This window comes from Alligator mississippiensis, chromosome 2 (genome assembly GCF_030867095.1).
Source record: "Alligator mississippiensis isolate rAllMis1 chromosome 2, rAllMis1, whole genome shotgun sequence".
Lineage (NCBI taxonomy): Eukaryota > Metazoa > Chordata > Crocodylia > Alligatoridae > Alligator > Alligator mississippiensis.
In genome coordinates this window covers 241334822-241347288 of record NC_081825.1, presented here as the reverse complement: position 1 = coordinate 241347288, position 12467 = coordinate 241334822, and the positions used below count along the sequence as shown (strand labels likewise).

General features: G+C 42.5%; 1 protein-coding gene across 1 annotated transcript in view; it reads left to right on the top strand.

Moving 5' to 3' along the window:
• BAHD1 (bromo adjacent homology domain containing 1) overlaps positions 1-12467 on the top strand; it is a 60665-nt gene that overhangs the window by 28851 nt on the left and 19347 nt on the right. Inside the window, exon 2 of the mRNA XM_059722996.1 lies at positions 9872-11527. Within this exon, the coding sequence (XP_059578979.1) occupies positions 9880-11527 (1648 nt within the window). The 5' untranslated portion in view covers positions 9872-9879. The remainder of the gene's footprint in view (positions 1-9871; positions 11528-12467) is intronic.

Sequence of the window (12467 nt, the reverse complement as noted above, 5' to 3'; positions counted from 1 at the left end):
CTAAATAATAATACAATATACAACAGTGAATATCCAAAACCAAAAACTTGCTACCAAAATAAAAATGTTTAAAGCTTATCCTATATCTTGGCTTACTTATACTTATCTATGGGGAAAAGGGAGGGAGAAATAAAAGTCAGAAATGATTGGGGAAGGGGAGGGAATGCAGACAGACAGACAGACAGACTTTGACTTTTAAGAGGCATTTATTCCAGGGAGGGTGACAAATCGGGGCCAGTAGAGAGTATGTACAGGTTGGCCTGAAGATCTGGGCTTCACGGACAAGGCCTGGGCTCATGGCCTGCAAGGCCTGCCCGTACACTCTTGACAAAAACACGAAAAACCCCACAATGAACAAAAGGACTATTTACATATTTACAGTTCCGGACACCCATGGGGGCATCAGGGGTCAGCCCGTATGAACAAAGTCCGAGGTCTCGGCCCGCTGGTTGCGTCTCTGCACCTTGAGCAGCTGGTGGTGCCATAGGGCAAGGACCATGCGTCCCGCCTCGACTTGGCACAGTGCCCCCTCGAGGGCCCAGCGTTCCTCAAAGATGGGCACTGTCAGCCGGAGGACCGTGTGCTCGAACTCGAGCGAGAGGCAGGCCCGCACCAGCAGGCGGAAAAGCTGCAGGGCGTCAACCATCCCGGTCCCGGTGAGCCAGTTTTGCTGGCTCTTCAGGGTGGCCATCTTGGCCTGGCCCAGCAGGAAGTTAGCCAGGCTGACTGCGGCCCGCTCGGCCACCCGGTATGGGAAGGAGTGGATGTAGACATCCTCCGAGAAGTCCCGACCCAGTGCCCGAAGCAGCGCTCCCAGGGTGGCAAAGAGCGGCTGCAGCTGGGGGCAGTTGAAGAAAGAAACCAACCAACCAACCAGGGGTTTTGCTACAGCCCTAGCAGGGGAAGGAGGGATGAGAGGGCAGATACTACCTTGTCTGCTGTTTTCTGTGCTGCCCCACCAGTTAGCACCTTCGCCTCACAGCAGTGAGGACTGCTGGCTACCACTGGGGAGCCAGCATTTTATTTTTAAGGGGTTTTTTGTTGATTTCCTGGATTTTGGAGACAGTCTCAGATTTTGAAACGGCAAATTAAGTATCTCCTTCACTATAGTTATCTTTTGTGAATCCCTTAGACATAGTGTGCGGACTCATACGGGTTCACGGACCACAGGAATATAGTGATATAGTGCGTGAATCCGTGAAAGAATCCTAGTGTCTGAGTTCCACGTTTTGAAAGTGCCAAGCATTTAAAATCTTGTACATTTTCTTAGATTGGTAACTTGAAAACATCAAAAATAAAATGTTCTCTCTCTTTGTGTAGCTTCTTTGGAAAAACGATGACTTTATTCAGCTTCCTTCCCAAAACTTTACCATAAAAGGGAGTGTTTTAATGAGTAGTCCAAGATTCATTTCAGTCTTTCTCCTAATCTCTCTTGCAATTGATTGTAGAGTAAGAGACAGATGCTACAGCTGCATGATTACAGAAAATGCAGCTGTTAACACATTTGGTTATTTTCTTGTTAATGAGGCATCAGCTCTCTTCTGACTTTTACTGTTTGGCATGCGGATTCTCTGTTGCTCGCTTAGTGGGCTGTCGTACACCCAAGCCGTTTCTTGGGATTTAGTGATTGGATAGTTTGGTAGCAGAACTGTATCTGAATATCTTCTGGTCTTTGAAATTCCATTCAGAAAGCTATGGGCTCTTTTGATTTTATCTTAATTTTTTTTACTACTTCCACCTGGACCGGAAAGCTTCAACCTATCAAAGTTTTTGAGGCCTCAACAAGTATAAACTGTTCCATTCTATTCTTTGATTCATGATCCATTAGTTAGTAATTCAGAAAAGGGATGGTAGTAGGATGAAGAACCTGAGAGTGTATCGTTTTCTTACAAGAATGAGTCTAGTACCAGTATGCCAAGGTTGGAGTGGTGTAGCTGTAATGATCCAGGAAACTTCTGAGGCAAGGGTTTTGATTTTTTTGGGGTGGGGGGGTTGCTTGGGTTTTTTTGGTTTTTTGCAATATCTTTTATTGGACCAACTATAGTTGGATGAGCTTTCAGGCTTGCACTCAGTAAACCAGGTGTCAAACCTATGGCCCACAGAGCTGTATAATCTGGTTCCTAGTGCTGTCCTGTGGGTTTCGGAGTGACTGACAGGCAGCATGCAGGACACACTGGATGACCCTGGGTGCTGCACAGGGTTCCCATTTCAGCTCATGTCTCAGAGCAGCTACTGGAACAGGCTAAATGAGCCATTCCAGGGCTGTGCTGCACAGCCCCATAGCAACTGGAGTAGGACCACACCACATTTGGCACTCACTCCAGGTCCAGAATGCAAGCCCAGTTTGTGGGTGTGATTTCACCCATTGACCAGTCCTGTGCGACTCACCCAGCCTTGTGGGGTCAGATAAGTTTGACGCTCCTATAGTAAAAGGTATCACAAAGTTTCCTTTGCCTTTAGTAACAATGGTTAGTAAGTTATCTTCATCAGTCTCTGTGGCTTTCACACAGAAGCCTTGAAATGCTTTAGATTTTAATAGTGTCTCAGTGATGTAGCTGTGATGGTTCAGGCAAGAGGCAAGGATTTTTGTGGGAGATAGATAGATATTATTGGACCAGCTGCACAGTTGGGATAGATTTAGGCAAGCTTTTGAGTACCATGCATCCTTCTTCAGGCTAGTGGAAAAGAATGGTTTATACCTGCTGAGGTCTCAAAGAGATCTTGGTAGACTGAAGCTTTCCAGTCCAGGTATAAGGAAAATGGTTTTTTTGGACCTGAAGAAGAATGCATGGCATTTGAAAGCTTATTTGAGTCTATCCCAGCCATACAGTTAGTACAATAAAAGATATCTTCCCCCCCCCCCCACCCCCAACAACAACAACAAATCTTGTTTCTCTTCTCTTGCTTTTCCTTGCTGGTGTTCTGGAGGTCCTCTTGAGTTATTGAGAAACTGAGAAGTGAATAGTAGACTACAAATACTGAGTTAGGCAGTTCAGTAGCTTCTGTACACCTGAACTGGCAAAATGTTATAGCTAGAAGGAACCTGGATGTAGAGAACATGAAAAATCTTTAACATTGTACATGTTCCAAACAGTCCCTTTTTGTAGTTAATAGTATGTTTTGGTACTGCCGCCTTCATCCCCCAGGCTTCTTTTGCCATGTTAATCTAATAAGGTTTACTAGAATTCTGGCTGTTACTGGCTTATCGATATTTGTTTCAAAACAGATATTTGTGCTATTTGATGTAGTCCAGCTTTTCCTTCATGCCAGTTGTAATAATTGCCAAACTGGCAATGTGGTCCTTTTAAAGTAATCCAGTTTCATTTTGATCCTGACTCTGGATACAGATACTTATTGATACTAGCTCTGTTAAAGCCACAGCCACAAAACTTAAAATTGAAAATTCTAGTTCTCTGCTGTGGGCTTTTGCACAACTTTTATGACGTTGTCAGGAATTCAGAAAAGTGCAGGAAACTGATTGCAGAGGAAAGGTGAAGTATAGCTTCTACAAGAACAGGCAGGAAAAGGGAAAAATTCTAATATATAAATGGATTGTAAATGATGCTGATGGCAGCTTGAGATGTGCAGGTCACCAGCTTTAAATTTGTTGTATCCATCATGATAACTTTAGATTGTTTAAGTAATTTATATCACCAGAACTGTCTGACATAACATCCATGTTCTGTAATGAGCCTTAATTGCTTTGGTATACAAGTAGAATCCTGAACAGTAAAGGTAGGAAGTACTTTGAATAACAGTGTTTTTCTTTGGCTTTTAAGAATGTATTCTGCATTTTGCTGCAGTTCTTTTTAATTAATGTGAGTGATGTAATCAAGAAATTCTGCATATAGAAACTAAACTTTTTTAGCTGCATATAGTAAACAGATTAGTTAAGATGGGGATCAAAATAAGTTTACTACTCTTGTCACTACAGGATCAATGCAAGCTATAGAGTGAGGTGGATTCATAGAATCATAGAAAATTAGGGTTGGAAGGGACATTAGGAGGTCATCTAGTCCAACCCCCTGTTCGAAGCAGGACCATCCCCAACTATGACCCAGCCAAGACTTTGTCTAGCCACATCTTAAAAACCTCTAAGGATGGAGAGTCCACAATATCTCTGGATAACCTGTTCCAGTGTTTTATTACCGTCCTAGGGAGAGAGGTTTTTCCTATTGTTTAACCTAAACTTCCCTTGCTGCAACTTGAGACCAATGTTCCTTGTTCTATCATCTGCCACCATTGGGAACAGTCTAGCTCCATCCTCTTTGGAACCCCCGTTCAGATAGTTGAAGGCTGCCATTAAATCCTCCCTCAGTCTTTCCTTCTTTAGACTAAATAAGCCTAGCTCCTTCCGCCTCCCCTCACAACGTTCTCACAGGCAAGCTAAGGAAGTATGGTTTGGATGAATAGACTGTAAGCTGGGTAGAAAACTGGCTGGATCCTTGGGTTCACAGTAGTTATCAATGGCTCGATGTCTAGTTGGCAGCTGGTATCAAGTGGAGTGCCCTAGGGGTTGGTCCTGGGGCTGGTTTTGTTCAGTGTCTTCATCAGTGACCTGGAAGATGGTGTGCACTCTCAGCAAGTTTGCAGATGACACCCAGCTGGGGGGGAGTAGTAGATATGCTGCAGCATAGGGCTAGGATTCAGCATGACCTAGACAAATTGGAGGGTTGAGCCAAAGGAATCTCATGAGGTTCAACAAGGACAAGTGCAAAGTCCTTCACTTAGGATGGAACAATCGCATGCACCAGTACAGGCTGGGGGCTGACTGGCTGGGCAGCAGCTCTGCAGAAAAGGACCTGGGGGTTACAGTGGACAATAAGCTGAATATGAGCCAGCAGTGTGCCCTTGTTGTCAAGAAGGCTAATGGCAAAGTGGGCTGCATTAATAGGTGTGTTGCCAGCAGATCAAGGGAAGTGATTATTCCCCTTTATTCAGCACTGGTGAGGCCACATCAGGAGTACTGTGTTCAGTTTTGGGCCCCCCCATTACAGAAAGGATGTGGACAAATTGGAAGAGTCCAGTGGAGGGTGACAAAAATGGTGAGGGGGCTAGGGCACATGACTTATGAGGAAAGACTTGGGGGAACTGGGATCATTTAGTCTAGAGAAGAGATTTAGTAGCAGCCTTCAACTACCTGAAGGGGTGTTCAAAAGAGGATGGAGATAGACTGTTCTCAGATGACAACTAGGAGCAATGGTCTCAAGTTGCAGGTTAGATATTAGGAAGAGTTTTCTCACTAGGAGGATAGTAAAACACTGGAACAGGTTACCCAGAGAGGTGGTGGAAGCTCCAGCATCCTCAGGGATTTTGAAAACCCAGCTAGACAAAGCTTTGGCTGGGATGATCTAGTTGGGGATAGACTTGCTTTGAGTGAGGGGTTGATCTAGATGACCTCCTGAAGTCCCTTCCAACCCTAACTTTCTATGATTCTATGAAGTCATGTGCCCCCTAACCATTTTGGTTGCCCTCCTCTGTACTCTCCAATTTGTCCACATACTTTCCTTAGTTTGTGGCACAAAACTGGACAAAGTACTCCTAGATGTGTACTGGGAAGTACAGCCCCACCACTGCTGAACAGAGGGGAAGAATCACTTGGCTTGCTCTGCTGACAGCGCTCCTACTAATGCAGCCCAGTTTGCTGTTAGCTTTCTTGGCAACAAGGACACACAGTTGGCTCATTCAGTTTATTGTCCACTAACCCTCAGATCCTTTTATGCAGAGCTGCTCCTTAGCCAGTCAGCCCCCATTTATACCTCATCCATCTTCAAAAACATTTGTTAAACATCTGACTAGACTTTCTGGATCATGGATTCTTACCAGTAAGATTTGCCACTTCACTTAGGTCCCAAGCTGAGAATGCACTGCTGGTAGTTTGACAGGGAAATATTCTCACTATTTTAAAGATGACTAGGTTAGTGGAAATTCTTGACAGTGCAGCTGCATGCTTCAATAATGTCTTTAAAATAATAATTACTTTATAGTCCATGTACTTCTGGTGTAAATCCAGATTTCACAAGGTATAACAACAAAATCATCTCCTGGTAAAATTATAGCTTTATTCACCAGAATTTTGAAGATGTTTGGCTGTAATGCCAAAATTTCACAGGGTTTAGTTTCAGTATGTTTCTCCTAGCGTGTGAATGGATATATGGTCCTTGACATAGATTACTGTATGTGTTGTAATGCTTAAGCAAAGCTGACTTTTCAGCGTGGAACAGAAACATTTAAGAGCCTGGTGCTCTCTGTTAATACTGGTTAACAGGAACAGTAGTTCTAAGTATGCACCATTTCTTTAAAAAAGCAGCTGCTGCCTGTGATTGCTGAGTAACTTGTACAAATCCAAGTCTGTAAAAGATGTAATGTGATTGACGCTCTTGAAATGATTCCCATTTAATTTTTATACTTTTACCTTTTAATGTATTATTTTCCAATACAGAGATCCCTATTGCAGTCTTTTCATGTAACTTTGTTTCTCTTCTTTTGTTGATTTTAGTCTGTCAGTATTGATAATATTACATGGGTGGTTTTTTGTTAAACTGCTACAAATAAATAATAGCTGGGCACAGTTTGCCATGTTGAACTGTCCAGTATAATGTGGATTACAAAGCTGAAGTTTGGAAGGGGTGTGTGTTTCTAAATTGTAAGTGATAATTCTATTGAAAGGTATCATGTTGTAAGGTATCATTTGTTAGAGGTGTTGTGATGGAAGCGTTCATATTTCAGGTTATGAAAAATAAAACTTATTTTGAAAATGTATCTTTTGCCATTTGATCAGATGAGGAAGGGATGCATGCTGAGCTGTCAGTTATTCCATATTGCTGTCAGAAAAATCTTTGCTTGTGAATCTACATCAGCCGTTTTCACTCTGGCAGAAATTTGGTATATATAACTGACCACTTTAGAAGCAGAGGAGAAAGGAACTAATCAAGTTTTGAATATCTGTTAACAATCTAATTAGACATTTTAGACTTACCCTTTTAATATAATTAAAACACTGCCATATTTTGAATTATATTTGTGATGTAAATGGAAGAAATGTCTCTTGAATGGTCTAGACATGGATTAAATTAAGTCCTACAGAGGAGAGGTAGGAGCTGAAGAAGGAAAGGGACAGCTCGTGGCAGTTTCTAGCTGTTTCCCCTCAGCAACTGAAGTTTGTTTCTCTCTGCTGAGCATTTCTGCCAGAGGCTTGCCCTTCTGGTGATAAGGGAGAAAAAAAAGGAGAAACGGCCAGCAAACTAATAGTCCATGTAGTCTTATAGAAGTGATCCCAGCAGGGCAAGGTTATGTAGGATGCTGGTTCTATACCAGTGTTCAGGCTGTACCTATCTGTTGATAAGTAAAACTTTCTCTCTTCCTCCCTACCCCTGACCCCCACTAAATTTAACTTTTAAAGTAAAAGATCTCACTGCCTAGTGCTGATGACTGTTTTTTATTTTTAATTTGTTCCCTGATGCAAAGAGTATGGGTTTCTCAGAATTTCATCAGCCTGTAAATAGACCTGACTGGTAGTAGTTGCATCCAGCCCCCGCCCCTAGGCGCAAAAGGTTCTGGAGTCCACATAATGTCAAAAATAAGTGATTGATAAGTAAAACCTTTCAGGGAACTCTTCCCATCAAAACTAATATTTGTAGGACTCCAGGTCTGCATCTCGTATCTGGGGGGAAAAATCCAAGTTGGTTTTCAATGTATACATTTCCTTCTTTGGTTTAGGTAACAAAATGCACAGAACCAATCAGTTAAAAGAAAGTGACTTAATATCAAATCAATAATCTAATTATTGGGTTGATTAATCTATATAAAACCATCGATTCCTTATAAGCTTTATCTAATGATTTTGCTAACAACATTCTAAATTTGAGCCTCCCTCAAGCAGCAGGACATCATCAGTTTTTAGTGTCAATCAATATATTTGTGGTCCAGTCAAATATATCTGATGCAGAGAAGGCCAGATCACTCCCAGGTTGATGCTGATGTTGAGGCTATAGCTCTGATGCCAATTAAGGCAGCTTGCTCAAATTAATGCATCTTGAGGGATGAGGTTGCCTGTTAACATAGGCTTATAGTAAACATCCCAGCCCAAGTCAAAATGATGTTGCTGCTTACAGTCAGAATTCAAAGTTATGGGGGAAAATATTTTTCAGGATTAAATTTATACCTCATATGCAAATGCCTGTGTGCTTTTAAACTAAAAAGTTTAACCTGCAGCTGTTTCAGGTGTTGGAAGAGCAGTTCTGTTGGTGCCATTCCCGGGTTTCATGAGCTCTACTCTCTCTGTACTCACTACCAGCCCTCTGCTGGACCTCAAGTGCAAGAATGCAAATGTAGAGCTGTCCCTACCTGCAGAACAGTTGTGATTTTTGGTTTCTGCCTCTGGCTACTGATGCATATTCCAGGGACCATCTGACTGTTGTATTTTAATGTGGTTAGAAGTTACTTAGATGTTGCTAACCTGTATCCTTTGACCATGTAGGAGAATGAAAGAAACAGGCTATTTTGTTAGATCTCAGTAGCATTTCATGGCTCACAAGCAGTGAGCACAACAGGCATTTTGGGCAACAATCAAAGGCAAACAGAAAGCCCCATTAACCAGTAATGACTTTCCCTTTGCTTTCTGAAGATGGTGGTATGCCAGGTTCCTTCTGCCAGTATCCTTTTCCCCAAGAATCCCTTAGCATATCAGAATGGGCATCCTCTGAGGCCTTGTATGTTGCCTAGTGTGGTTTGATTATGTCGCATTTATGCCACTGAAGAACTTTACCCATTCCTATAATCTTGGGTTAGGAAAATCTGTGAATCCAAAAGAATATCTGATTAGTCAGCATATCCCATAGAAATGGAGACATTGACATGATGGATCACATCCGTGCTAGATCTCAGTCATCCTAAAAAATATTGACTAAAGAAAAAAAAAAGCATCCAAAGCTAGCAAAACTCTGGAAATAAAAACATCTGTCATAGTCCCTGGGATACTGTGCATATAGAGGAGCACTTCCTGTTCTATGGATGTTATGTTTATATCTTCCCCCTTTATAGTTTGATACTCTGGCTCAGTTCTGAAAACATTTTGATGCACTATCTGAGTGATAGGCTGGTTTTTAGATCTGTCAAAGTATAAAAGCCTTTTTCTCCTGAAACCACAGTTCTGGGGGTCAGATTTTAGAAACTGGCCTATCAGATGGTTTTCTTTAAGGCTGTGGTACTTAAAATAATCAAAGTCAAACTGTTTGTTAGGAATAACATTTAGCTATGTTATACATGGGCATCTTTGTACAGGTCATTATTAAATTTGTTAATATTGGCAAGTCTGTCCACTCAAGACAAAGTTTAGCTTTCCACTACAGTAGGTGAACTTGCATTTTCTTTTGTCTAATAGTCTTGGAAAATGACCATGAAATGGCTCACTTATAACAACATGCAAATAGTCAAAAACCCAGCATGTATCTACACTGTGTTAGGAACATGGATTTAAATAAACCTTTCAGATGCTTTCTTAAATTTGACTCCTTAAAATCCTATCTGTTTAATTGGGAACCACAGTCTTAAGTAATATCTTTGGACTGATGAATGGATATAATGGAGTGCACGAGGGATGAAGTTTTGGCTTTACCCTGGCTTTTCTGGCTTCTGGGGCATTCGGTTGCCACCCTGTTTCTAATTACTGTCATGTTCTGTAGTTTAATACTAACCCATATCTCATTCCATCCTGTTTTCTAATTGGTTTAAACTGGCTGCTACCCAAAAAAACACTCTTGTGTATAGAAACAAGCTTCCCCAAATATTATTCCTCATTAGCTTTTGGTATATTATGAGGAAACTAGTTCCTTTGCGCTATATTAATAGACATTTTTATATTTGTTCACAGGACTGGACATGGATCCTATGACACATGCCCGGAAGAAACCACTTTTCCTACTGAAATATCCAGCTCGTTCTGCCAGCCAGGCTTTGTCACCAATAGACGGTGAAAGAATGGATAGGACCGAGGCAGAGTGCAGTGAACGAGGAGACGGAGATGCCACTGAAGCTCAGAACTGTCAAAGTGGGCTTCTGGGTGCAAACAAAAGCAAAAATTTGCAGGAAGTCAGAAAGACGTATCCCTTGAGAAAACGTCTAATCCCTTCTGTGGACAATAAAACCTGCAAAGTGCTCCTCACTCGACTAGAGGATGTGGCTGGATCGTTATCAAAAGAGACCCAGAGTTGTACAACAAAGAACCTTCCCAGTTGGATGGATGACTTCAGACCTGCCTGTTACCCAGAACAAGCTCAGACTGGGGGAGCAGGGGAAAGTGATTCATTTGGGGGAAAGTGCACAATAACTTGTCCAGGGACAGAACAGGAACTTGATGCTGCTCCTACAGAGCCCAGAAAACGAAGACTAGCCTCATTGAATGCAGAGGCAGTGAATAACCTGCTTTTTGAACGGGATGATGGTTTATTATCTAGCAGGCGTTTTCGGAAAGACTCTGTCAAAGTCGGTGGAGATTGTAGCATTAAGAACTTGCATTGCAAAGCTGGCGGCAATTGGCCCCCTCTGGAAAAAATAGCTGTAAAAACAGTGAAGGGGGGTAAGCACAGCAGTGAATCGAGTCAGAAATGTAATAGCTGGGCCCATTCATTGGATGATGTCTTTGAAGATGGAACAAAGAGGGAGGATACTGGAATTTCCTATCATCCCACCCCAAAGAGACTGGCCAGTCTCAATGCAGTGGCATTTTTGAAATTGACTCATGAAAAAGACCAACCCCTGAAGCAGAGGAGTAAATCAGACGGAGAAGGCAAGTCTGAGAACCACTGTTCTAAATCAAGGCTCAAGTGGGCCAAAACCAATAGGAAGAATTGTGTCAAATCCAAAAAGGAAATGTCTAGTTTAAAGGTGGAGGGCCAGCATGGCTGGCAAGGAGTTTCTACAGGTGCTTTTAAGAAAGCAGACCTTCAGGACTCCTCTAGACTCTATGGGACAGCAGGTTCTCTCCATTATGAACCATTATCTAACTCCTATGCTAGCACAGAGGGTCTTTACCACAGACTGCCTTTTCTTATGGGTGGGCAAGCTTCTATGAAGCCTGAGTATGGAAGACCAGGAGAGAAATCTCCTACTCCCAAACAGGAATTTCATCAGCCTTCCTTCCCAGTGCAGCAGTTCCCTCCTTTGCCTGTGCCAGGAAGTCACACGGATTGTGGATGTCTCTGTGAATCTTCAGATTTGACTCCATTGAACGGGTTTTACATTTATTATGGCCAAAGTGGATACAGTGGCTATTCTCACTGCTCAGTTTACCCTAAGGATGAGCTTTCACAATCTGCTACCTGTGAGGGGCTCTTGGTATCTCCAGGTTCCTTGCCATCAGGTCCTTCTTTCCAGCAGCTTCACTGGTGTAGCTCTCCCTACTGTTGTGGAGAAGGAACAGCTATTAACAGTTACAGCCTTTGTGGAGTTATGCATGTGCCAGAGAGCAGGATTAGCAATGTGCATGCAGGACGGAACAGCTATCCCTACAAAATGCCTTTTGCAGCAGGTAAGACAAAAGTGAATACCAAAACTAGATTTGTTTTTTTTAGAATGAAAAGATTAGTTTAGAACAGTAATCTCAATGTTTTGGCTCCACAGACCAAATGAGTGGCTTGGGGATGTTTGGTGGGCTGCATCGAACCCGTCTACCCTCACTGCAGAATCAGGCCCCAACCTTGGGGCACTGCACCACCTCCACCCAAGCTTGTGTGTCAGGTTTTGGACCCTGAGTGCCTGATCCAGTATACAGGACCACAGCCCGTGGGACTCCCTATGGCCAAATGACTTGACTCCGGGGGTCAGACCTAGCCTGTGAGCTGGGGGTTGAGCGTTGTTGTCTTTAAAACAATCATTAATGACCTGAATGGCCATTTTGTTGCCTTTCTATAAGGAAGTGTTCATGCTCTTTATGTACTGGTTTAATCTAAACCTGTACTGGTTATTGGTTTGGAAGAAGTAATATTCGGGTCATCTTCCGAAGATGAGGACATTCCTGTTGTCTTTGATCTGGAAAGCTCTTTCCATTTAAAATGTTTCTGTTGGTGTGGAAAACTTTTAATCCAAGAGTTAGTGATTGGATGTGGAACAAGTAGAGAGTGGTCCCTAGTTTGAATCCTAGCTTTTTGATCTGATAGACTATGCAAGTGACCTATTTCCAAAAAGGCAAGTGGTCCATTTGGAAACATTGCTTTTGCAATATTATTGTTTAAAATAGTCTTTGGACCCTCTGTTCAAGCTATTGATTGGATCATGGAGACTGAATGATGTAAAAGTGTTTAGTCTGAGGGTGTCTAAGTTGCATTGGATGCTGCAGATGCTGTTATGAAAACCTGCCCTGGATGCAAAAAAAGGTCTCTTAGAGCTCTGTTGGGTGTGGCCAGCCCCATTCTCATGAGCCTGGAAGCAGCACAGAAAGACTGCGACACACCTTTTTTCATCATGTACAA